Raw genomic sequence first — 27,003 nt, forward strand, 5'->3', positions numbered from 1 at the left:
CCAGAATGCCTGTCTAACACTCTATGCAGGCCAGTCTGATACTGCACTCCCAGAATATATTATATATTCGAAAATATATGGCAGAAGGGGGTCAAATACGTTTTCCAGGACTTAATATTGATTATGAATCCTTAGGACAGTAATATCAGACCGGTGGGGGCCCAACTTCCAGGAACCCTATAATTTTTGTGACTTTGGCCTGTGACATCATGCTCACAGATCGCATGGCCCGTGAATCTCTGTCCCATTGAAGTAAACAGGACTGAGATGCAATACAAGGCACAACCACTATGCAATGTACGGCGCTGTGCTTTTAAACAAGATAAAGGTGAAGATAGAAATTGTATTGATCTGGAAGGTGTCCAAGTAATCCGGTCTCACAGTAAAAGATTAAAGAAAGCAAAGTTTAATTAAACTAAGTTTTACAAGTTAACGGTAAGTAGGTAATAGTTAAGAAATACGAGCAAGGAGATCCTCACAAAAAGAGCATGAGAAACAAATAAAGCTCTATATTGGTGGTATGTAAGGAAGTTTTCTGTCTCTTTACCACAAGGAGTCTCAATGTCCACATAATTAATTTTCAAGAAATCTGCATTTCAGCAATAAGCGTACAATAAACTTAACCCCTTAGTGACCAAGCCCGTTTTCACCTTAATGGCCAGGCCAAATTTTGGAAATCTGACAAGTGTCACTTTAACATAGAATAACTCCATAAACGTTTTGCATATCCAAGTAATTCTGACATTGTTTTTGACCCATATTGTACTTCGTTTAGATGGTAAAAGTGCCAAAATTGGAAAAAGTTTTTAAAAATTTTAATTTTTTCACATTTTCAACTGCAATTGTCAAATATGTCCAAACATACTGTACAAATATTTCTATCTTTTTTAGTTTATTCTGGAAGAACATTGGAAAAATTGTCTTTTTTTTAACCATTTGGGAGACGTACAAATTTAACATTATTAACATTTTGAGGAACATTTTGTTTTCCTATGCCAAGCCACGTTTGCAATTTATTTTTGGCGTTAATACAGTTTAGAGGAGAAAAAATAAAATTTCATATTTTTGCAACTATATCATTTTAAAAGACAGTATTTTTTTTTTGTAGTGCACATGAAAATGAGGATTTCCACCCTAAAATGGATCCCCCTGTCTCTCCTGTGTTCAGAAACATACCAGTTGTGTCCATAATCTTATGTCTGTATGCACAACTGTGTCCAAAACAAAAGGAGTAATTTTGCTTGAAGGTGTTTCAGGCTCTATTGCAAACTTATAGAGCCCTTGATCTGTCAAAGCTATAGAGAATCCCCACAAATGACCCCATTACCGAATTCATCTAGGGGTGGCAATTGTGTCATTTTAAAAAGATTTTTGTCTACAGCACACATTTGAATGAAGACTTACACCCCAAAGTAGATACCCTTGTTTGTTCTGTATTCAGAAACATATCCATTGTGGCCCCAATCTGCTTACTGGACACATGGCTAGGCCTGCAATGGAGAGAACACCCTTTGGCTTTCAGGGCAGAACTGAATACATTTCAGGTCCCATTGCTCACTGGTAGAGCCATCAAGGTGCCAAAATGATAGAATGCCCCCAACAAGTGAACCCATATTGAAATCTAAACCCCTTAGCCGATTTATCTAGGCATGTACTGTTCTGGCCCCATAGTTTCTTTGCAAAAAAACTTGAACAAAGCATGTGAAAAATACATTTTTTTCATATAGGTCATTTCCATGGCCGTTTCCTTTGTTTCAAGCAGGGAAAACTGGGCAGAGGCATGACAAATTTTATAGCAATCCTTCTTTGTTCAACAATTCCCCCATTGTAGCCCCAATCGAGGATACATGGATAGGATTTTCATTTTGTGAAGGGAACACCCATTGGATTTCAGGGCACAACTGAATAAACTTCAGGCCCCTTTGCACACTGGTGCAGAAAAAAAAATGGACTTCCTAAAAAGAATCACTCCCACCCTTTGGAATCCCCTAAACCTTAGATAAAAGTTAGGGCTCCTGCACACAGCAGAGCCAAATTCTGCATTCGGAATACTCCAGTGGAATTTAGCCCTAGGAGGAGCGGTGTCCGCGCATACCTTAACACTTTCGTTTTCATCTGTACTGCAGATTGTCTGCACGGCAAGCCATCGGACATGCGCAGTACAGTTTTGTTTTTTAAATAACTGCTTTTCCTGCATCATCGCCCGGCGAAAATGCGGAATCTGCGACTTTTTTAGCAATGTCATTGAGGAAGGACCGCGGATCAGACAGCTTCCATTTACTTCAATGACATCTCCCTGCTCTTAGCTACTCTTGCTAGCTAGGAGCATGGAGATTTTAAATTGACCAGGCTCTCCGGCCTTCTGTACATGCACCCAGTAGGACTAGAACACTGTGGGACATCGCAGACGATGGAGGTGAGCAGTTTCAGCTCCACTCAGTGATCCAATCCATGAGGGGAGCTGGAACTTTATTTAACTTTTTATTTACTTTTATGCGATCGCCATTATACATTGGATAATGGTGATCGAGTGAGCGGGGGGGGGGGGGGGGGTCGCATGCTACAGCCTCCCACGACGGCTCCAGGCTTTCGGCTACCTCTGTCGGCTATTAGCAGGGAGCTGTCACCTGCACAGACCCTGGGGCTTTACTCTATAGGGTGAGTGTGTATCAATTAAGATAGCGCAAGAAGGTATCAAGATTTAAAATATTAATGTAGTTTCTTCCATGCAAAAAATTTTCCATGGTCAAAATGTTTTGATTGCAGAGGAAAATATTTCCCACATTCTGAACATGAATACAGGTTCTCCCCTGTGCGAGTTCTCTGATGTTTAACAAAGTCTAATTTATTTGTAAAATATTGTCAACAGTCTGAAGAAGAAAATGTCTTCTAGCCAGTGTGAATTCTCTGATGTCTAACAAGATGTGGTTTCTGGGTAAAACACTTCCCACATTCTGAACAAAAAAATGGCTTCTCTCCTGTGTGAATTCTCTGATGTTTAACAAGATTTGATTTCTGGGTAAAACAATTCCCACATTCTGAACATGAAAATGGCTTCTCGCCTGTGTGGATTCTCTGATGTGAGACTAGATTTGATTTCTTATTAAAACAGTTCCCACATTCTGAACATGAATATGACTTCTTCCCTGTGGCAGCTGTTTCTTCTTCAACAGCTCTTCCATAAATGTTATGTTGCTTATTAGTCTGTGATGAATCAGAAGGTGGAACCTCTATAAAAGGATCAGCTGACAGATGTTTGCTGTGAAGGGCTGAGGGTACATCTGGGATAATGGCAGGCTTTTCATATGCATCTTGTGTGCCATTATGATCTTCCACTGTAAAACCTGAAGATATCAGATGTCCTTCTGATCTCCTGGTGTCGTCATCTGCCAAGAATTAAATGGAGTTTAATATTTTTGAATATAAAAATTATATTAACCCCTTAATTACGCAGCCCCCTTTTTTTTCCATTTTTGTTTTTTCTTCCCTCCTTAAAAAAAATCATAACTCCTTTATTTATCCATCGACGTTGCTGCATGAGGGCTTGTTTTTGCGGGGCGAGTTGTATTTTTCAATGGTGCCATTTAATGTACCATATAATGTACTGAAAAAAGTTCTAAGTGGAGTAAAATGAAAAAAACACGATATTCCGCCATCTTTTAGTGCATCTTGTTTCTACGGCGCACAAACTGCAACAAAAATGACATGATAACTTTATTCTATGGGTCAGTACGATTGCTTTTTTCAATTATTTTCTGACGCCATCTTCTGCGGGCAATAACTTTATTTTTCCATTTATTTATGTAGTTGTGCGAGGGCTCATTTTTTGCGGGCTGTCCTGTCGTTTCTGATAGTACCAATTCGGAATACATATGACTTTTTGTTCACTTTTTCTTGCGTTTTTTCTGGGAGACAGGGTGACTGAAAGTACATTTTTGGTGTTCTTTATTTTTTTCCCGACGACATTCACCATGCGGGGTAAATAGTGCACTACTTTGATAGATCTGACTTTTACGGATGCGGCGACCCTCTCACCCACCCAAACGGAAGATACCAACTCCTATCCCAGCATATTCCCGGTACATCAGTGTGTGTGTCAAGGCGCTGGGGGGCATCTACAATGCTTTCAGTTATGACATACGAAATTGTTAAATACTGCCAGAATATTTGCCACAACGGGAAGGGGATATTTATACAAAATAGAGAAAAAAAAATATTATAGTCAAAAAATCGTTTAAACTGTGGATCAATTTACATTATTTATCTTCTTGAGTGTCCATGCACCTGATATATGTGGGCTGAACAAAAAATAGAATTAGTCTTAGCGTTAACTCCTTTTCCATGAGTCCATGATGACCGCACACATGTAGGTTGCCCTCTTGACCTCGTTGAGACAGGAAGAGGAGAGTTCAAAAGGCCGTCTCCTACCACCATTCTCCAGTGGCTTCCAATTATCACAACAGATCGGTGGCCCAATCTCTTTATTGTTGCTAAAAAAACAACGTACTACTATGTTTACATGCACAATATATAGTAGTTTACCAGGGTTGGTAAGTATGTGCTGTCAGGATGAACTCATGGAAAAGAAATGAATGGTAAAATTAATTCTGGTTGTACCATTCCATCCATCCTGACAAGACACAGAGGCAATACCAGATTATAATGGTAACATTAAGGGAGAAATCACAGCCTAGAGCACCTTTCGCCCAAAGTCCAGCTCCCTACTGGAATGGAGAACTAAGCGATAATGCTTAGAACTTAGTGTGTGGACACTAGACCACATTGCAGCTTTGCATATCTGCTCCGTTAAGGCTTCACTATGTTCAGCCCATGAGGAAGCGAGAGCCCTTGTGGCTCTTATCCCCTCAGGGGAAGGCAGATTTCTGGCTTTGTATGCTTCCTGAATTGCTGTTTTGATCCAGCTAGCGATGGTATCTTTTGATGTTGCTTTTCCCTTATTCTGACCCTGAAATTGAAGGAATAAGTTGTCTGATTTCCTAAAGCTTTGTGAGACTTGTAAATAGGTTAGTACTGCACGTCTGACGTCTACGTTGTGTAAACACTGTTCTTTCTCATTTTTAAAATCCTGACAATAGGAGGGCAGAATTATTTCCTGTTCCATGCAGAACGTCGAAACCACTTGAGGAAAAAAGGAGGAATCTAGTCTCATGACTATCCTATTATCCAGTACCTTTAAGTAGGGTTCTCTACAAGATAATGCCTGTATCTCAATCAGTCTTGCGGTTGTAATGGCTACCAAAGGTTACATTAGTCTTAGCGGTAATCCTTTTTTCAGGAAGTGTTCACGACAGCACCAGCTGAGATTATCTTCCCCCGATAGGACAGGAAGCACACCGAGAAGTTTAAAGCTCACCCCCTTCCTCAGTATATATAACAAACCAGTAAGAGATAGGAATCTAACTTAAAAAAAATCTAAGATATTCTTAATTACTTCCGAAATCACCAAAATGGAAAACAGAAATTAAAGGGGTTGTCCCGCGGCCAAAACGAAACATTTTTCACACCCCAGTCCCCCATGTTAAGCAAGCATCACAAACTACCCATGTAAATCGTTTTTTTAGAGCGTTTCTACTCACCATGAAGCTGCTTCATGAAGTTATAAAAATCTTCTTCCAAGGTGGCCGCCGTCATTTCCCAAGGTGCACCGCTGGTCTTCTCCCATGGTGCACTGCGGGTCTTCTCCCATGGTGCACCGTGGATGTTCTTCTCCAGTCTGAGCTCCACTGCCGATTACAGCCACCTCACTGGCTGATCGGCACTACGTGACGGGGGCGGAGCTACGCAATGCCGCTGAGAAGGGGGAGGAGCCAGGACGCAGCTCGTGAACCCGGACCCTCCAGAAGAGGATTCTTCTCTGCGCAAGCGCGACTGTTGCGGCGACCAGAGGAGAAGTTTGGTAGTTGCCATGGAGACTGGGACGCCAGCACCGAAGGGGGTAAGTGTATAACTTCTGTATGGCTAATATTTAATGCACGATGTATATTACAAAGTGCATTAATATGGCCATACAGAAGTGCATAACTGCACTTGCTTCTGTGGGACAACCCCTTTAAGGGAGAGAATATACGGGTGCTGTTATGGAGATTTCCTGAAAAAAGGATTACCGGTAAGTCTAATCTAATTTTCCCTATCATCTTCATGACAGCACCAGCTGAGACATATCAGCAAAACAAAAAATCAGGGCTGGACTACTGCGGACAAGACTTTGCATCCAAAGGCTAAGTCTTCATCTGCCCGAACATCCAACCTATAATGTTTGATAAAGGTATGTGACGTTTTCCATACTGCAGCCCTGCATATTTGGTCTAAGGATGCAGAAGCTTGCTCTGCCCAAGAAACAGACATTGCCCTGGTGGAGTGGGCTCTGAGCCCCTCTAGGGCTGGTTTGTTAAGCCCCTTATATGCCTACGTGATGGTAGAACAGATCCACCTAGATATGGAACTCTTAGCCGCTTTCCTTCCTCTGTTATCTCCCAGGAACTGCAGAAAAAAATTCTCATCCTTCCTCCACTGTTTTGTGGACTTAATACATTTCAGAACGGCCCTTCTGACATCCGGGCAATGGAAGGATTGTCCCTTATTCTTCGGATTGTTACAGAATGAGGGGAATATTATGTTCTGGGATCGGTGAAATTGAGATATTACTTTTGGTAACAAGGAAAGGTCTAACCTGAACATGATCTCACGTCCTGTGTCTCTGAAAAAAGGTGTTCGAACTGAGAATGCCTGGAGCTCACTAACTACGAGATTTGGTAATAGCTACCAAAAAAATAGTTTTAAGGTTTAACCCCTTAGTGACAGCCCTATCGTAAAACTACGTCCTGCTGTTGCAGGACGTGTATGGAGGGAGGTAGCGCCGCTATCTCCCTCCATACAGCGCGGGCGTCAGCTGTTTATTACAGCTGACACCCGCGGGCAATAGCAGCGCTCGGCCGTTCGCGGCTATTAACCCTTTAAATGCCGCTGTCAATTCTGACAGCAGCATTTAAATCCCCCGAAGCGTTCAGGGGGGTCCCGCACGGCCCCCCCGCGGTGAGATCGGGGGATCCGTGCAGGTGTCATGGCAGCTGGGGGCCTAACGAATGGCCCCAGGGCTGCCTTAGCATACTGCTTATCAAGCCATCCACACAGGGTGGCTTGAAAGACTGCCTGTAAAAAAGCAGTATGACGTAATACTATAGCATTACGTCGTACTGCAGGAGCGATCAAAGCATCACATGTTAAAGTCTGCTCTTTTAATTGTTTTTTTAATTGTTAAAGAAAAAAAGTTATAAAAGTTTAAATCACCCCCCTTTTGTCATATCAATTACTAAAAAATCTAAATCATAAAATAAAAATATGTATTTGATATCGCCGCGTCTGTAAAAGTACGATCTATCAAAGTAGTGCATTATTTTTCCTGCACGCTGAACGTCGTCTGAAAAAAAAAAATAAAGAATGCCAGAAATACACTTTTTTAGTTACCCTGTCTCCCAGAAAAAACGCAATAAAAAGCGATCAAAAAGTTGTATGTATTCCAAATTGATACTATCGGAAACTTCAGGACATCCCGCAAAAAATGAGTCCTTCCTGAACTATGTCGACGGAAAAGTAAAAAAGGTATTGCGCGCACAAAATGACCGCAGAAAATAATTGAAAAAAATTAAATATCTTTGAAAAAAAATACAAGTACTACAGCAAAAAAAATACTATATAAGTTTGGTATCGTAGTAATCATACTGACCCATAGAATAAAAATATCAGGTTGTTTTTGTTGCAGTTTGTGTGCCGTAGAAACAGGACGCACCGAAAATGGTGGAATGTCGTTTTTTTTCCATTTCTCTCCGCTAAGAATTTTTTAAAAGTTTTTCAGTACATTATATGGTACAATAAATAGTGCCATCAGTCACTTTCAAAAACCTAGCGACCCAACTCACCACTGAAAACTTTGTATCGTAAATACACTAAGCGCTGCCACCTGCAGCCTGAGCGCACTAGGCGAGAGACCCAGATCCGCTCGATCTTGTAAGAACTCCAAGATTATCACTGAATCTGGCAAATTCAAGTGCCTATTCTTACACCAGGAAGAAAATTTCTACCAGACTTAAATGCATTTTATTTGATGTATTCTTCATACTAGCTAATGACGTTGTCAGAACCTGCAACTCTCGGGGCCGCCGTGCCCACACCACCGGTCCTGCCACCCGGGTTACAGGAGTGCGGCATAGGGGAGCCCCGGTTCTTGTGATCTCCCCGGGCCGCTGTAAGACTGGTCGCCGCCGGGTTGCTAGGGAGGCAGCTGGTGCTTCTAGTCACTTGACTACCAGGCTGGCTTCCCTAGTAACTGTCTGTGCAGCAAGACTGGGGGCGTGCCCCCAGCACCTCCCTGATTAGCCCTGCTGCTGTCAGGCTCCCCGCCCCCAGCTTCTGGGGCGGGAGCGCTGACAGCATTTAAATATGTGTGTTTTCCTTTCAGCCCTTGCCAGTGTTAGTTTGGTTCTCCAGCTGCACCCGCGTTTATCCTGACTACTCTTTTTGACCCCGGCTTTCCTGACACCTGCTTTTGGACTTGACTACGTTTTTGCCTGACCCCTCCGTACTGCGTACCCTCTTGTTGCCAACCCGGATTGTCTGACCATTCTACCGTTGTTTTGTCTCAGTGTCTGTTTGTCTTCCCGTGTCCCGCTTCCCTAGTGAGGGTAGGGACCGCCGCCCAGTTGTCGCCCTGGGGGTTAGCCCAGGGGGGCAAGTAGGCAGGGACAGGGGTTGCGGGATATCTCAGGGACCCCCATATCCCGGACACTGTCCTGACAGTAACACTGGCCGAACGAAGGTCAGACCCTTGCATCCGCCCGGCAACTTTGAGCCCCTCGATGGAGGCCGTGGCGGCTTTAGCGAACCAGGTCCAGGTCCTTACGACCCTTGCCCAGGACCTAACAGCCCGCTTGCAGCTACAGGAACAAGTGGCAGCTGCAGGTCCCATGCAGCCCCCTTCCGCTCCAGGAACAATGTCAGAACCTCGAGCCACGCTTCCGGATTGCTTCTCCGGAGAGAGAGGTCAGTTTTTTGCATTTAGAGAGAGCTGCAAGCTCTACTTTGATCTCCGCCCCCACTCCTCTGGTACTGAATACCAGAAAGTGGGAATCGTAATTACCCGCCTGAGGGGAGAGCCCCAAAATTGGGCTTTCTCGTTACCAGCTGGCTCTCCCACCCGACTATCCCTTGACGCCTTTTTTTCCGCCTTGGGTCAAATTTATGACGAACCCGACCGGGCCGGCTACGCAGTCTCCAAGCTTCTGGCCCTGCGCCAGGGTCGCAAGATGGCGGAGGACTACTGCGCTCTATTCCGCCAACATTGTACAGAATCCGGGTGGAATGATGCCGCCCTAAAAGACCTATTTTTGACCGGTCTGTCTGAGGGTCTTAAGGACCTACTCGTGGCCCACCCGGAGCCTAGAACCCTGGAGCAAGCCATGTCGCTGGCTATTCGGGCCGACCGACGTTTGAGGGCCAGACACGCCGCTCGGACCACCCCACTCCCCACGCCCACTTCTTCGACTGACCCGACCTTTTTACCTCCCACCACCGAGGCCATGGAGCTGGGAGCCATGAACCCCAAGCAACGACGGGAATACTGCCTGAAGAAGAACCTCTGCTTCTACTGTGGGGAGCTGGGTCACCGCATTGCAACCTGCGCTAAGAAGCCACGGCAGGAAAAACTTCCGCTCCTAGGCAGTTGTCGGGAGGACTGTTTAGGAGCCAAGGTACTCCCTGTGTTGTCCAAAATGTTATTGCCCTGCACCCTAGAATTTCATGCTTTCCACCGTACTGGGCAAGCCTTCGTTGATTCTGGGGCTGCTGCTAATTTCGTTAACTTTAATTTCGTTGCTCAACTGTCCGGGGTTTTGTTACGTTTAGAGACTCCGATTTTTGTTTCAGGAGTGGACTCCACTCCATTGCAAGCAGGGGTTGTTAATCTGGTTACCCCTGAAGTAAGGTTTACTATAGGAGCCCTACACGTTGAAACCTGCACTTTTCTGGTGATGAGAGATTTGTCTGTGGACGTCGTCCTAGGCCTCCCCTGGCTCCGGGAGCACAACCCGGTAGTAAATTGGGACACGTTGGAACTGGTAGAGTGGGGTCCCCGCTGTGCCAACCACCTTTGTCCAGTGAAGGTGGGAATCTCCACCTGCGAGGGGAGTCCCCTACCAGATTACCTCTCCGAGTTTTCTGACGTGTTCTCCAAGCAATTATCTGAAGCTCTGCCCCCTCATAGGGAATGGGACTGTAAAATCGACTTGATTCCTGGGGCCAAACTTCCTAAGGGCCGCATTTATAATGTTACGGTTCCAGAGAGAGAATCCATGAGGGACTATATCCAGGACAGCTTGGCCAAGGGGCACATCCGGCCCTCAGAATCCCCGGTGGGTGCCGGGTTTTTCTTCGTTGAGAAAAAGGATGGGGGTCTCCGGCCCTGTATTGACTATAGAGAGCTAAATAAAATCACAGTCCGAAACCAGTATGCTCTTCCACTCATTCCTGACCTCCTCAACCAGGTCGCTGGTGCCCAATGGTTTTCTAAACTTGATCTCAGGGGAGCATACAACCTCATCCGCATTCGGGAGGGGGATGAGTGGAAAACCGCCTTCAATACGCCCCTCGGTCATTTTGAATACCTAGTTATGCCTTTTGGATTGTGTAACGCCCCCACCATTTTTCAGGGGTACATGAATTCAGTGTTTCAGGATATCATGGGGGTGTTCGTTGTTGTATATCTAGACGACATTCTGATTTTTTCCTCCGACTTGCCGAGTCACCATACTCATGTTCAGACTGTGCTAGCTCAACTCAGACATAACAAGCTGTTTGCTAAACTCGAGAAATGTGTTTTCGGGGTACAAAAGATATCATTCTTAGGGTATATCATCACGCCATGCGACTTCCAGATGGATCCTGAGAAGGTGAAAGCCATCACGGAGTGGGCCCAGCCAGGTTCATTGAAAGCCCTTCAACGCTTCCTCGGCTTCGCCAACTACTATCGCAAGTTCATTAAAGACTTCTCCGTGGTGGCTAAACCTCTAACGGACCTCACCAGAAAGGGAGCAGATGTGAGTACCTGGTCTTCTGAGGCTCTGAGGGCCTTCGATACCCTAAAGGTGGCGTTCTCTTCTGCGCCCGTCCTAGTACAACCGGATCTGTCCTGCCCTTTTGTGGTGGAGGTAGATGCCTCTGAGTTTGGTGTGGGAGCGGTACTGTCCCAAGGTCCCTCCACACTCACTAACCTTAGACCGTGTGCCTATTTTTCTAGAAAGTTCTCTTCCACTGAACGGAACTACGATATAGGCAACCGGGAATTGCTGGCTATTAAGTGGGCTTTCGAAGAGTGGAGGCATTTTTTGGAAGGAGCCCATCACCAGATCACAGTACTCACAGACCATAAAAACCTCACCTATTTAGATTCCGCTAAGAGGTTAAATGCTCGGCAAGCCCGCTGGGCCTTGTTTTTCTCTCGGTTCAATTTTGTTGTGACCTATAGACCCGGTTCTAAGAATGTCAAGGCTGATGCCCTGTCTTGGAGTTTTGGTTCTCCGGAACCTTCCGAGTCTGAGCCTGAGAGCATTCTCTCCCCTGGGGTGGTCCTCGCTGCTGTCTCCTCCGACCTTTCACCTCTCATACACGCCGCTCAACAATCAGCTCCTGAAGCCCTTCCGGAAGGCAAATTATTTGTCCCGTTGTCACTGAGATTGAAAGTGTTAGAGGAGACACATGCTTCAGTCCTAGCTGGACACCCCGGCATCAGGGGTACTCTGGAGTTAGTATCCAGACTCTATTGGTGGCCGCACATGGCCAAGGATGTACGGTTATTTGTGTCCGCGTGCCCGGTTTGCGCAAGGGGGAAGAATCTCAGGAGACGTCCTGAGGGTCCTCTTCTTCCCTTGCCCATTCCGTCCAGGCCATGGTCCCATTTGTCCATGGATTTTATTACTGATCTGCCATCCTCGCTGGGGAATACGGTCATTTGGGTAATAGTTGACCGTTTCTCTAAAATGTCACATTTTGTTCCGCTTTGCAAGTTGCCTAACGCCAAACTTCTGTCTGAAATGTTCATCAAGGAGATTGTTCGGTTACATGGGATCCCCGAGGATATTGTGTCAGATAGAGGGGTTCAGTTCGTCGCTCGCTTCTGGCGAGCTTTCTGTAAAAATCTAAACGTTAATTTGTCTTTTTCCTCTGCTTTCCATCCCGAGAGTAACGGACAAACGGAACGGATGAATCAAGAACTTATCCAGTACCTGCGACTTTTTGTCTCTGATAACCAGTATCAGTGGGCCAACTACTTACCTCTCGCCGAATTTGCTATTAACAACCATGTTAACTCGTCGACCCAATTGTCACCTTTTTTTTGTAACTATGGGTTCCATCCCCGATTCTCGCTTTCTACTCCTTTTGTCTCGAACAATCCGGCCGCTGACATATCCTCTGAGGAACTGTGCACAGTTTGGGCCCAGGTTCGTAGGAACCTTCAGGGTTCCCAAGAGAAACTGCGTAAATACTCAAATAAAAGATGTACTATCTCTGCACCTTTTATGGTCGGGGAGCAAGTTTTATTGTCATCCAAGAATCTGAGACTTAAGGTTCCCTCCCTGAAACTTGCTCCTCGGTTCATTGGCCCATTTACTGTTTCGCAGGTTATCAACCCGGTGTCATATAAGTTGGCACTTCCTGACTCCTGGAAGGTCCACAAGGTTTTTCACAAAAGCTTGCTTAAGAAGTATGTGACTCCAGTTCTACCCACCCAGAACCCGCCCCCTCCTTCTCTGGTACAGGGGGAACTGGAGTATGAAGTAGAAAGGCTTGTTGATGCCCGACGGGTTAGAGGTGTGCTGCAGTACCTGGTCCACTGGAGAGGATTTGGCCCTGAGGATAGGACGTGGGTCCCTGCCAGGGACGTTCATGCGCCACGCCTAGTCCAGTCATTCCACAGGGCTTTCCCGCTTAAGCCCGCACCTGGCCATGGGGGTCCGGTGTCCCCCCGTAGAAGGGGGGGGGGGGGTACTGTCAGAACCTGCAACTCTCGGGGCCGCCGTGCCCACACCACCGGTTCTGCCACCCGGGTTACAGGAGTGCGGCATAGGGGAGCCCCGGTTCTTGTGATCTCCCCGGGCCGCTGTAAGACTGGTCGCCGCCGGGTTGCTAGGGAGGCAGCTGGTGCTTCTAGTCACTTGACTACCAGGCTGGCTTCCCTAGTAACTGTCTGTGCAGCAAGACTGGGGGCGTGCCCCCAGCACCTCCCTGATTAGCCCTGCTGCTGTCAGGCTCCCCGCCCCAATCAGCTTCTGGGGTGGGAGCGCTGACAGCATTTAAATATGTGTGTTTTCCTTTCAGCCCTTGCCAGTGTTAGTTTGGTTCTCCAGCTGCACCCGCGTTTATCCTGACTACTCTTTTTGACCCCGGCTTTCCTGACACCTGCTTTTGGACTTGACTACGTTTTTGCCTGACCCCTCCGTACTGCGTACCCTCTTGTTGCCAACCCGGATTGTCTGACCATTCTACCGTTGTTTTGTCTCAGTGTCTGTTTGTCTTCCCGTGTCCCGCTTCCCTAGTGAGGGTAGGGACCGCCGCCCAGTTGTCGCCCTGGGGGTTAGCCCAGGGGGGCAAGTAGGCAGGGACAGGGGTTGCGGGATATCTCAGGGACCCCCATATCCCGGACATTGTCCTGACAGAAGTATCCGCTACTTTACACGAAAAACCCTTACCTCATGGAATGGATTTTTTAGCCCTCACGCTGCAAGATGCAACCCTGCCACCCTCTGATGTCTTAGGGGACCTTGTGTCAGGAGATCAAAAAAATCAGAGGAAAGGCATAAATTTACCAGGCAGCCCGGTCTTCTGTACATGCACCCAGTAGGACTAGAACACTGTGGGACATCGCAGACGATGGAGGTGAGCAGTTTCAGCTCCACTCAGTGATCCAATCCATGAGGGGAGCTGAAACTTTAACTTTAACTTTTTATTTACTTTTATGCAATCGCCATTATACATTGGATAAAGGTGATCGAGTGAGCGGGGGGGGGGGGGGGTCGCATGCTACAGCCTCCCACGATGGCTACAGGCTTTCGGCTACCTCTGTTGGCTTTCGGCCGACCCTGGGGATTCACTCTATAGGGTGAGTGTGTATCAATTAAGATAGCGCAAGAAGGCATCAGGATTGAAAATATTAATATAGTTTCTTCCCTGCAAAACATTTTCTATGGTCAAAATGTTTTGACTGCCGAGGAAAATATTTCCCATATTCCGGACACAAAAATTGTGTCTGAATTCTCCGATGTCTAAAAAGATTTTATGTGAAGCTAAAATATTTCCCACATTCTGAACAAGAATACAGGTTCTCCCCTGTGCGAGTTCTCTGATGTTTAACAAAGTCTAATTTATTTGTAAAATATTGTCAACAGTCTGAAGAAGAAAATGTCTTCTAGCCAGTGTGAATTCTCTGATGTCTAACAAGATGCTGTTTCTGGGTAAAACATTTCCCACATTCTGAACAGAAAAATGGCTTTTCTCCTGTGTGAATTCTCTGATGTTTAACAAGATTTGATTTCTGGATAAAACATTTCCCACATTCTGAGCATGAAAATGGCTTCTCGCCTGTGTGGATTCTCTGATGTGAGACTAGATGTGCTTTCTTGGTAAAACATTTCCCACATTCTGAACATAAATATGACTTCTTCCCTGTGACAACTGTTTCTTCTTTAACATCTCTTCTGTAAATGTTATGTTGCTTACTAGTCTGTGATGAATCAGAAGGTGGAATCTCTATAAAAGGATCAGATGACAGATGTCTGCTGTGAAGAGATGAGGGTACATCTGGGATAATGGCAGGCTCTTCGTGTGTATCTTGTGTGCTATTATGATCTTCCACTGTAAAACCTGAAGATATCAGATGTCCTTCTGATCTCCTGGTGTCGTCATCTGTCAAGAATTAAATGGATTTTAATATTTTTGAATATAATTATATTAAGCCCTTAATGACGCGGCCCCCTTTTTTTTCCATTTTTGTTTTTTCTTCCCTCCTTAAAAAAAATCATAGCTCCTTTATTTATCCATTGACGTCGCTGCATGAGGGCTTGTTTTTGCGGGACGACTTGTATTTTTCAATGGTGCCATTTAATGTACCATATAATGTACTGAAAAAAGTTCTAAGTGGAGTAAAATGAAAAAAACACGACATTCCGCCATCTTTTAGTGCGTCTTGTTTCTACGGCGCACAAACTGCAACAAAAATGACATGATAACTTTATTCTATGGGTCGGTACGATTACTACAATACAAAATTTGTATAGTTTTTTTTTTTACTATACTATTTATTTTTTCAAAGACATTTAATTTTTTTCAATTATTTTCTGACGTCATCTTCTGCGCGCAATAACTTTTTTATTTTTCCGTCGACGTAGTTGTGCGAGGGATCAGTTTTTGCAGGATGTCCTGTCATTTCTGAATACATACGACTTTTTGATCGCTTTTTCTTGCGTTTTATCTGGGAGACAAGGTGACTGAAAGTGCATTTTTGGTGTTCTTTATTTTTTTTCCCGACGACATTCACCGTGCGGGGTAAATAATGCACTACTTTGATAGATCTGACTTTTACGGACGCGGCGATACAAAATATGTATTTTTCTTTTATGATTTTGATTTATTATAGATATGGCAAAAGGGGGATGATTTAACTCTTATTCCTTTTTTTTTTTTTACAATTAATAAAACTTTATTGATCTTATCGTTTTTTTTATTTTTTTTTAAACTTTGCTTTTAAGTCCCCCTGGGGGACTACAACATGCGATGCTTTGATCGCTCCTGCAGTATGACGTAATGTTATAGCATTACATCATTCTGCATTCTGACAGACAGCCTATTAAGCCACCCCATGGGGATGGCTTGATAGGCAGTCTCTCAAGGCCTTTAGGAAAGCCCCCGGCAGCCATGACACCTGCACGGCTCCCCCGATCTTAATGATGCTCAGGGCATTTAAAGGCCCCGCGACCTCTCTGCATACATACCCTGACGCTCCAGGACATAAAAGTACATCCTGGAGCGGGAAGGGGTCAATACTTTATTACAATTATATATAAAATATGCACAAAATTTTGAAAAAGGCAGGCTACAAAAGTTTCACGTGTTTGAATGAGGAGTTTGCGAACATTGGTGAAACTCCTCAAGAATCAAGGTTAGCCTCTAAATTATCACACCTTCCTCCAGTTTTTTTTTTGGGAGAGTCGGTATCTTCTGGCATTTATTCCATTAGCGTAGGACGACAGATACAATACAGGAGATGCAACGCGTGTTGGAGGGCTTACTGACAAATCTGCCTCCATTCTCAAGCATATGACACAGAGACATGATAGTATAAAGTACTTATTACAACTGGGCGACCGGAAGTGTGTACGTGCGTGCATCCAAAAAAATGGTCGCCGAGCTATATTCGAGTACCCGCTGGCCCGGAAACAGCAGGGAATTTCTAGATACAATTCTGTGGCAATGCTCTGCTCTCACATGTTATTCACACCGATTTAGTATACTTATTAATGAACCAGCAGCACATTCCTGAAAAGGATTTGATATGCATTAATACTCCAGAAAACCTATACTTTTCTTTTTTACCAAAACACCCAGAAAACTCTTAAGAACCCCCGAGGATGCCCTATCACAACCAGGATCTGATCTATTACCAGTAATCTTTTGTAATATGTAGACCGACAATTACATACCTTCTGGGTTACCTAAGGGTCCATTTACACGGGACGACTGTTGGGCAAATAATGCCTGACACTTGTCCCTGTGTGTCCGCGCTCATATGCTGTCACACAGGAGTTAGCAGAGCTGGCTCACTCACCGAGCGGCCAACAGTGGGCGGGGCAGTGCAGGCGATTTCTCTCCTCTCTCTCCTCCACCCCTCTCCATTGACATAAAACAGTGGCCATTCAGTACTTTGACAACACGGGTGCGCGGACAAATGGCCGAGTGTTGGACATCGTTTGCCCGACAGTCATCCTGTATATATGGACCTTAAGGGATACGGGACACAAAGCTTCATAAAAGCTTTCCCTTGGAAGGATTCCTACCTCTAGGTCTGCCTAGATGTGAAATCTTTATACACTGACATTACCCATGAGAAGGGGATTTTGGCTATTCAATATTTCTTAATTCAGGATCCCTTAATGCCTAGTCACCAGAAGACAACAACCAATCCCACATTGATAGTCCTGGTTGTTGCTCCCCTTGAGGACGCTGCAAGAAGAAAGATTTTGGGGTGGCTATAGATTAGCTTTTAATAGGGTTTTGGTGGTGCTGACTTATTAATCTCTACATAGGCTTTTGCAATTTAGCCATTCAGGCCTATGTTTTTGTGTCTATATGCAGAATTACACACGTGATACTAACTGATGACTGTTGGTCAAACTTTTGCTACCACCATTTGCCCTTTATTTTAAATATTATTTGATCTTGTCTCGGTCTTTGTAAATAATAACGTATTTAGATTATATTTTAGGGTATATTAACTATGGGTATTTTTGCCTTTGGCAATTAAAATTTGGGTCTTAACACCAACAGATGAAGTCTGGTGTTATTACGCAATATTGATGACAAATCAGTTGGTATTTCTAGATTTACAATTATTCATAGCAGGTCCGAACTCGTACTAAAATCCATTTCAAACATCTATTTAGACTTCAAAACCTGTCATGCCAAGAAATGGAAACTCAATATACTATATGGGAAATTTCAGAGAATTGGGAGAAATTGAATCACAGACTTAGATTTTAATGAACAATTTAATGTTTTGAAGAAGCAATTTCAAAAAGAAGGGGCACCCAGGAATGCTGGTGAGTTCAGCTATGCTAAGAGCGTAACAAGACCAGTTAGAGAATCCACAAGAGAAACCTGGGAAAACTAAGGACCAGACCCCCAAAACATCGTTCAGAATCCGCATTAATACTCAACATTCCCACCTGAGGAACATCCTATCGAAACATTGGGGGATCCTACAAGGTGACCCCTTTCTATTTGACAATATCTCCAGTTGACTGTGTGGTGATCCAAAGAAATAAAACTCTCAAAAATATACCAGCGCCCTCTCACCCACCCAAACGGAAGATACCAACTCATATCCCAGCATATTATCGGTACATCCGTGTGTGTGTCGAGGGGCTGGGGGGCATCTACGATGCTTTCAGATATGACATACGAAATTGTAAATACTGCCAGGATATTTGCCACAATGGGAAGGGAATATTTATACAAAATGGAAAAAAAATTATAGTCAAAAAATCTTTTAAACTGCCCCGGACATTGACACTTGGACACTACAGCGGCAGCCCCGGGAGGCGCCGACTCCGACGAAGGCACCAAGAGGGACAAGGACATAGACCTGACGAGAAGTCAAAGGTCTGCCCTATCTCCCCCCCCCCCCCCCCCCCCGTTATCCCTCTGACCCACCCTTCCCCCCCCCAAGGTTTTTCATAATGGTTATTCTTCAAAATCTTGGCATAGGAATGGATGTAATAACATTTTTTGAACAAGTTGTTGTACCAATTGCCAATGATATATAATATGTTGTTTATTCCGGTAATAACTGATTATTGCCGATTTATATGAAGTCTCCCAGAAAGGGAGGCAACACCTGTATTGTTAAAAAAAAAAAAAAAAACCCTCAATAAAATCAGATTTGAAAAAAAAAAAATCTTTTAAACTGTGGATCAATTTACATTATTTATCTTCTTGAGTGTCCATGCGCCTGATATATGTGGGCTGAACAAAAAAATAGAATTAGTCTTAGCGTTAACTCCTTTTCCATGAGTCCATGATGACCGCACACATGTAGGTTGCCCTCTTGACCCCGTTGAGACAGGAAGAGGAGAGTTCAAAAGGCCGCCTCCTACCACCACTCTCCAGTGGCTTCCAATCACAACAGATCGGTGGCCCAATCTTTTTATTGTTGCTAAAAAAAACAACGTACTACTATGTTTACATGCACAATATATAGTAGTTTACCAGGGTGGGTAAGTATGTGCCGTCAGGATGAACTCATGGAAGAGAAATTAACAGTAAAATTAATTCTGCTTCTACCGTTCCATCCATCCTGACAAGACACACAGAGGCAATACCAGATTATAATGGTAACATTAAAGGGGTTGTCCCGCGGCAGCAAGTGGGTCTATACACTTCTGTATGGCCATATTAATGCACTTTGTAATATACATTGTGCATTAATTATGAGCCATACAGAAGTTATCAAAAGTTTTTTACTTACCTGCTCCATTGCTAGCGTCCTCGTCTCCATGGTGCCGACTAATTTTCGCCCTCCGATGGCCAAATTAGCCGCGCTTGCGCAGTCCAGGTCTTCTCCTGTTCTCTATGGGGCTCCGTGTAGCTCCGCCCCGTCACGTGCCGATTCCAGCCAATCAGGAGGCTGGAATCGGCAATGGACCGCACAGAAGAGCTGCGGTCCACGGAGGAAGAGGATTCCGGCGGCCATCTTCACAGGTAAGTATAGAAGTCACCGGAGCGCGGGGATTAAGGTAAGCGCTCCGGTAAGCTTTCTGTACGTCCCTGCATCGGGGTTGTCTCGCGCCGAACGGGGGAGGGGTTGAAAAAAAAAAAAAGCCGTTTCGGCGCGGGACAACCCCTTTAAGGGAGAAAATCACAGCCTAGAGGACCTTTCGCCCAAAGTCCAGCTCCCTACTGGAATGGAGAACTAAGCGATAATGCTTAGAAAATGTGTGGACACTAGACCACATTGCAGCTTTGCATATCTGCTCCGTTAAGGCTTCACTATGTTCAGCCCATGAGGAAGCGAGGGCCCCTTGTGGCTCTTATCCCCTCAGGGGAAGGCAGATTTCTGGCTTTACACGTTTCCTAAATTGCTGTTTTGATCCAGCTAGCGATGGTATCTTTTGACGTTGCTTTTCCCTTATTCTGACCCTGAATTTGAAGGAATAAGTTGTCCGATTTCCTAAAGCTTTGTGAGACTTGTAAATAGGTTAGTACTGCAAGTGTGATGTCTCAGTTGTGTAAACAGCGTTCTTTGTCATTTTTACAATCCTGACAATAGGAGGCAGAATTACTTCCTGTTCCATGAAGAACGTCGACACCACTTGAGGAAAAAAGGAGGAATCTAGTCTCATGACTATCCTATTATCCAGTACCTTTAAGTAGGGTTCTCTACAGGATAATGCCTGTATCTCAATCAGTCTTGCGGTTGTAATGGCTACCAAAGGTTACATTAGTCTTAGCGGTAATCCTTTTTTCAGGAAGTCTTCACGACAGCACCAGCTGAGATTATCTTCCCCCGATAGGACAGGAAGCACACCGAGAAGTTTAAAGCTCACCCCCTTCCTCAGTATATATAACAAACCAGTAAGAGATAGGAATCTAACTTTAAAAAAAAATAAGATATTCTTAATTAATTCTGTAATTACTAAAATGGAAAAGAGAAAATAAGGGAGAGAATATACGGGTGCTGTTGTGGAGACTTCCTGAAAAAAGGATTACAGGAAAATCTAATCTAATTTTCCCTATAATGTTTGATAAAGGTATGTGACGTTTTCCATACTGCAGCCCTGCATATTTGGTCTAAGGATGCAGAAGCTTGCTCTGCCCAAGAAACAGACATTGCCCTGGTGGAGTGGGCTCTGAGCCCCTCTAGGGCTGGTTTGTTAAGCCCCTTATATGCCTACGTGATGGTAGAACAGATCCACCTAGATATGGAACTCTTGGCCGCTTTCCTTCCTCTGTTATCTCCCAGGAACTGCAGAAACAAATTCTCATCCTTCCTCCACTGTTTTGTGGACTTAATACATTTCAGAACGGCCCTTCTGACATCCGGGCAATGGAAGGATTGTCCCTTATTCTTCGGATTGTTACAGAATGAGGGGAATATTATGTCCTGGGATCTGTGAAATTGAGATATTACTTTTAGTAACAAGGAAAGGTCTAACCTGAACATGATCTCACGTCCTGTGTCCCTGAAAAAAGGTGTTCGAACTGAGAATGCCTGGAGCTCACTAACTACGAGATTTGGTAATAGCTACCAAAAAAATAGTTTTAAGGTTTAAATACTTAATTGATATAGAATCTATAGGTTCAAATGGAGGCCCTGACAGCGCAGAAAGAACCCATTTCAGGTTCCAAGAAGGAACCAGATTAGAGACTCTAGGTTTTAGTCTATCAGTCACTTTCAAAAACCTAGCGACCCAACTCACCTCTGAAAACTTTGTATCGTAAATACACTAAGCGCTGCCACCTGCAGCCTAAGCGCACTAGGCGAGAGACCCAGATCCGCTCGATCTTGTAAGAACTCCAAGATTATCACTGAATCTGGCAATGAGAAATTCAAGTGCCTATTCTTACACCAGGAAGAAAATTTCTACCAGACTTAAATGCATTTTATTTGATGTATTCTTCATACTAGCTAATGACGTATCCGCTACTTTACACGAAAAACCCTTACCTCATGGAATGGATTTTTTAGCAGTCACGCTGCAAGATGCAACCCTGCCACCCTCTGATGTCTTAGGGAACCTTGCGTCAGGAGATCAAAAGAATCAGAGGAAAGGCATACATTTACCAGGCACCCCGGCCTTCTGTACATGCACCCAGTAGGACTAAAACACTGTGGGACATTGCAGACGATGGAGGTGAGCAGTTTCAGCTCCACTCAGTGATCCAATCCATGAGGGGAGCTGAAACTTTATTTAACTTTTTATTTATTTTTATGCGATCGCTGTTATACATTGGATAATGGTGATTGAGTGAGTGGGGGGGGGGGGGGGGTTTAGCTACCTCTGTCGGCTGTTAGCAGGAAGCTGTCACCTGCACAGACCCTGGGACGTTACTCTACAGGGCGAGTGTGTTTATCAATTAAGATAGCGCAAGAAGGCATCAAGATTTAAAATATTAATATAGTTTCTTCCCTGCATAAGTTTTCTATGGTCAAAATGTTTTGACTGCCGAGGAAAATATTTCCCATATTCCGGACACAAAAATTGTGTCTCCCTTGTGTGAATTCTCCGATGTCTAAAAAGATTTTATGTGAAGCTAAAATATTTCCCACATTCTGAACATGAATACAGGTTCTCCCCTGTGCGAGTTCTCTGATGTTTAACAAAGTCTAATTTATTTGTAAAATATTGTCAACAGTCTGAAGAAGAAAATGTCTTCTAGCCGGTGTGAATTCTATGATGTCTAAGAAGATGTTGTTTCTGGGTAAAACATTTCCCACATTCTGAACAGAAAAATGGCTTCTCTCCTGTGTGAATTCTCTGATGTTTAACAAGATTTGATTTCTTGGCAAACCATTTCTCACATTCTGAACATGAAAATGGCTTCTCTCCTGTGTGGATTCTCAGATGTGAATCTAGATGCGATTTCTTGGTAAAACATTTCCCACATTCTGAACATGAATATGACTTCTTCCCTGTGGCAGCTGTTTCTTCTTTAACATCTCTTCCATAAATGTTATGTTGCTCACTAGTCTGTGATGAATCAGAAGGTGGAATCTCTATAAAAGGATCAGATGACAGATGTTTGCTGGGAAGAGATGAGGGTACATCTGGGATAATGGCAGGCTTTTCATATGTATCTTGTGTGGTATTATGATCTTCCACTGTAAAACCTGAAGATATCAGATGTCCCTCTGAGCTCCTGGTGTCGTCATCTGCCAAGAATTAAATGGATTTTAATATTTTTGAATATAATAATTATATTAACCCCTTAATGACGCGGCCCCATTTTTTTTCAATTTTGTTTTTTCTTCCCTCCTTTAAAAAAATCATAAATCCTTTATTCATCCATCGACGTCGCTGCATGAGGGCTTGTTTTTTGCGGGACGAGTTGTGTTTTTCAATGGTGCCATTTAATGTACTGAAAAAAATTCTGAGTGGAGTAAAATGAAAAAGACATGACATTCCGCCATCTTTCAGTGTGTCTTGTTTCTACGGCGCACAAACACATTTAATTTTTTTCAATCTTCTGACGCCATCTTCTGCGGGCAATAACTTTTTTATTTTTCCGTTTATTTATGTAGTTGTGCGAGAGATCACTTTTTGCAGGATGTCCTGTCGTTTGATAGTACCAATTCGGAATACATACGAATTTTTGATCGCTTTTTCTTGCGTTTTCTCTGGGAGACAGGGTGACTGAAAGTGCATTTTTGGTGTTCTTTATTTTTTTCCCGACGAAATTCACCATGCGGGGTAAATAATGCACTACTTTGATAGATCTGACTTTTACGGACGCGGCGATACAAAATATGTATTTTTCTTTTATGATTTTGATTTATTATAGATATGGCAAAAGGGGGGTGATTTAAACTTTTATTACTTTTTTTTTTACAATTAATAAAACTTTATTGATCTTATCTTTTATTGATTTTTTTTTAAACTTTTCTTTTAAGTCCCTCTGGGGGACTACAACATGCCATGCTTTGCTCGCTCTAGCAGTATAGCATAATGTTATAGCATTACATCATTCTGCATTCTGACAGACAGCCTATCAAGCCACCCCATGGGGATGGCTTGATAGGCAGTCTCTCAAGGCAGCCCTGGGGCCTTTCAGAAGGTCCCCGGCAGCCATGACACCTGCACGGCTCCCCCCGATCTCAATGATGTTCAGGCATTTAAAGGGTTAATAGCCGCGTTCCGCTGTGCAGCTGATTGCAGCTATTGCCCGCGGGTGTCAGCTGTAATAAACAGCTGACGCCCACGCTGTATGAAGAGAGGTCGCCCTGCGACCTCTCTGCATACATACCCTGACGCTCCAGTACATAAAAGTACGTCCTGGAGTGGGAAGAAGTCAATACTTTATTACAATTATATATAAAATATGCACAAAATTTTGAAAAAGGCAGGTTACAAAAGTTTCACGTATTTGAATGAGGGGTTTGCGAACATTGGTGAAACTCCGCAAGAATCAAGGTTAGCCTCTAAATTATCACCCGTTCCTCCAGGTTTCTTTTGGAGAGTCGGTACCTTCTGGTGTTTATTCTATTAGCGTAGGACAATAGATACAATACAGGGTATACAACGCGTGTCGGAGGGCTTACTGACTAATCTGCCTCCATTCTCAAGCATATGACACAGAGACATGATAGTATAAAGTACTTATTACAACTAGGCGACCGGAAGTGTGTACGTGCGTGCATCCAAAAAAATGGTCGCCGAGCTATATTCAAGTACCCGCTGGCCCGGAAACAGCAGGGAATTTCTAGATACAATTCTGTGGCAATGCTCCGCTCGCACATGTTATTCACACCGATTTAGTATACTTATTAATGAACCAGCAGCACATTCCTGAAAAGGATTGGATATGCATTAATACTCCAGAAAACCTATACTTTTCTTTTTTACCAAAATACCCAGAAAACTCTTAAGAACCCCCGAGGATGCCCTATCACAACCAGGATCTGATCTATTACCAGTAATCTTTTGTAATATGTAGACCGACAATTACATACCTTCTGGGTTACCTAAGGGTCCATTTACACGGGACGACTGTTGGGCAAACAATGCCTGACACTTGTCCCTGTGTGTCCGCGCTCATGTGCTGTCACACAGGAGTTAGCAGAGCTGGCTCGCTCACCGAGCGGCCAGCAGTGGGCAGGGCAGTGCAGGCGATTTCTCTCCTCTCTCTCCTCCACCCCTCTCCATTGACATAAAACAGTGGCCGTTCAGTACTTTGACAACACGGGTGCGCGGACAAATGGCCGAGTGTCGGACATCGTTTGCCCGACAGTCATCCTGTATATATGGACCTTAAGGGATACGGGACACAAAGCTTCATCAAAGATTTCCCTTGGAAGGATTCCTACCTCTAGGTCTGCCTAGTTGTGAAATCTTTATACACTGACATTACCCATGAGAAAGGGATTTTGGCCATTCAATATTTCTTAATTCAGGATCCCTTAATGCCTAGTCACCAGAAGACAACAACCAATCCCACATTGATAGCCCTGCCAAGAAATGGAAACTCAATATACTATATAGGTAATTTCAGAGAATCAGGAGAAATTGAACAATCTAATGTTTTGAAGAAGAGATTTCAAAAAGAAGGGGCACCCAGGGATGCTGGTGAGTTCAGCTATGCTAAGAGCGTAACAAGACAAGAAAAAAATCACAGCCTAGAGCACCTTTCGCCCAAAGGCCAGCTCCCTACTGGAATGGAGAACTAAGCGATAATGCTTAGAAAATGTGTGGACACTAGACCACATTGCAGCTTTACATATCTGCTCCGTTAAGTCTTCACTATGTTCAGCCCATGAGGAAGCGAGAGCCCTTGTGACTCTTATCCCCCCTCAGGGGAAGGCAGATTTCTGGCTTTGTATGCTTCCTGAATTGCTGTTTTGATCCAGCTAGCGATGGTATCTTTTGATGTTGCTTTTCCCTTATTCGGACCCTGAAATTGAAGGAATAAATTGTCCGATTTCCAAAAGCTTTGTGAGACTTGTAAATAGGTTAGTACTGCACGTCTGACGTCTACGTTGTGTAAACGCCGTTCTTTGTCATTTTTACAATCCTGATAATAGGAGAGCAGAATTATTTCCTGTTCCATGTAGAACATCGACACCACTTGAGGAAAAAAGGAGGAATCTAGTCTCATGACTATCCTATTATCCAGTACCTTTAAGTAGGGTTCTCTATAGGATAATGCCTGTATCTCAATCAGTCTTGCGGTTGTAATGGCTACCAAAAGTTACATTAGTCTTAGCGGTAATCCTTTTTTCAGGAAGTGTTCACGACAGCACCAGCTGAGATTATCTTCCCCCGATAGGACAGGAAGCACACCGAGAAGTTTAAAGCTCACCCCCTTCCTCAGTATATATAACAAATCAGTAAGAGATAGGAATCTAACTTTAAAAAAAAAATAAGATATTCTTAATTAATTCTGTAATTACTAAAATGGAAAACAGAAAATAAGGGAGAGAATATACGGGTGCTGTTGTGGAGACTTCCTGAAAAAAGGATTACCGGTAAGTCTAATCTAATTTTCCCTATCATCTTCATGACAGCACCAGCTGAGACATATCAGCAAAACAAAAAATCAGAGCGGGACTACTGCGGACAAGACTTTGCATCCAAAGTATGTGTCAGGATGGGTGGCTATCGGGGTCGCCGTGCCCACACGGCGGATGCTGTCGCCCCTGCTGCGAGTGCGCGTCGCAGGGGGACTCCTACGCTGGTCATCACTCCTGGCCGCCCGACTCCTACACGGCGCAGAGGTGCTAGGAGCATGGCAGCTGCTGCCCGGCGCCGTGTCCCTGTTTCCATGGCAGCCTGCTGCTTCCCTTCTGACCTAGGCTGGTCTGCTAGTGCTGAGGGAGGTTCTCCCAGCACTCTCTGATCATCCTGGGGCTGTCAGGTGCTCCGCCCCAATCAGCTGCTGGGGCGGGAGCTCTGACAGCTTTTAAACCCTGCAGTTGCTTCCTGACACTGCCAGTGTTTGTTTAGGCTTCCTTGCACTCACCAGCGTTACCTTGGATTCCTGTTTTCTAGTGTATTGACCTCGGCTTTTCCCCTGACCTGACTTCGTCTCCTCCTTCTGTACTGTGTTTCCCCGGACTGACTTTTAGTGCTTGACCTTGGCTTGCTCCTGGACTGGTTTGCGGTTTTCCCTTTGTGCTTCGCTGTGGTTGTCTGTCCATTTGTTTTCTGTTTCCAGGGATTGTGGATTTCCCCAGCATTCCCTTAGCCAGTGTAGGGACTGTCGCCCAGTTGCCCGCCTGGGGTTAGCCAGGAGTGGAGGCAAGTAGGCAGGGACAGGGGTTGTGGGCTATGTTGCAGGGACCCCTGACTCCTGCTTTCCCTGGTTTCCTGACAGAAACACTGTCCGCAAAACGTTTTCTGGTTCCTACATCCATCCAGCCAAACTAGTCCATCCATGGAGGCTGTTTCAGCCCTAGCTAATCAGGTGCAGAGCCTGACAGGTAGGGTGCAAGATTTAATCGCACGGTTC

The 27,003-nt window shown here is 44.4% G+C and overlaps 2 protein-coding genes across 2 annotated transcripts in view; both read right to left on the reverse strand.

Moving 5' to 3' along the window:
• Positions 1 to 27,003, reverse strand: part of LOC136624394 (zinc finger protein 547-like) — a 223,838-nt gene that overhangs the window by 139,541 nt on the left and 57,294 nt on the right. The gene's annotated exons all lie outside the window — the stretch shown is intronic.
• On the reverse strand, positions 2,563 to 25,650 carry LOC136625006 (zinc finger protein 79-like). The gene is made up of 4 exons (XM_066598925.1): positions 25,518 to 25,650; positions 22,526 to 22,711; positions 14,785 to 14,970; positions 2,563 to 3,386 (listed from the first exon to the last, which is right to left on the reverse strand). The coding sequence occupies exons 1-4, from the start codon at positions 25,648 to 25,650 to the stop codon at positions 2,890 to 2,892; spliced, it is 1,002 nt and encodes a 333-aa protein (XP_066455022.1). The 3' UTR covers positions 2,563 to 2,889.

The sequence above is a fragment of the Eleutherodactylus coqui genome, chromosome 4 (assembly GCF_035609145.1).
Source record: "Eleutherodactylus coqui strain aEleCoq1 chromosome 4, aEleCoq1.hap1, whole genome shotgun sequence".
In the NCBI taxonomy this organism is placed as follows: Eukaryota; Metazoa; Chordata; class Amphibia; order Anura; family Eleutherodactylidae; genus Eleutherodactylus; species Eleutherodactylus coqui.

What these genes read in the sequence shown, in the direction of transcription:
- LOC136625006 (XM_066598925.1), bottom strand. Translation starts at nt 25,650, where the DNA reads ATGAGACTAGATTCCTCCTTTTTTCCTCAAGTGGTGTCGATGTTCTAC. An exon ending in TTCTGATTCATCACAGACTA is followed by an intron (nt 14,971 to 22,525) that starts GTGAGCAACATA and finishes AATTCTTGACAG; the next exon opens with ATGACGACACCAGGAGATCA. An exon ending in TTCTGATTCATCACAGACTA is followed by an intron (nt 3,387 to 14,784) that starts GTAAGCAACATA and finishes AATTCTTGGCAG; the next exon opens with ATGACGACACCAGGAGATCA.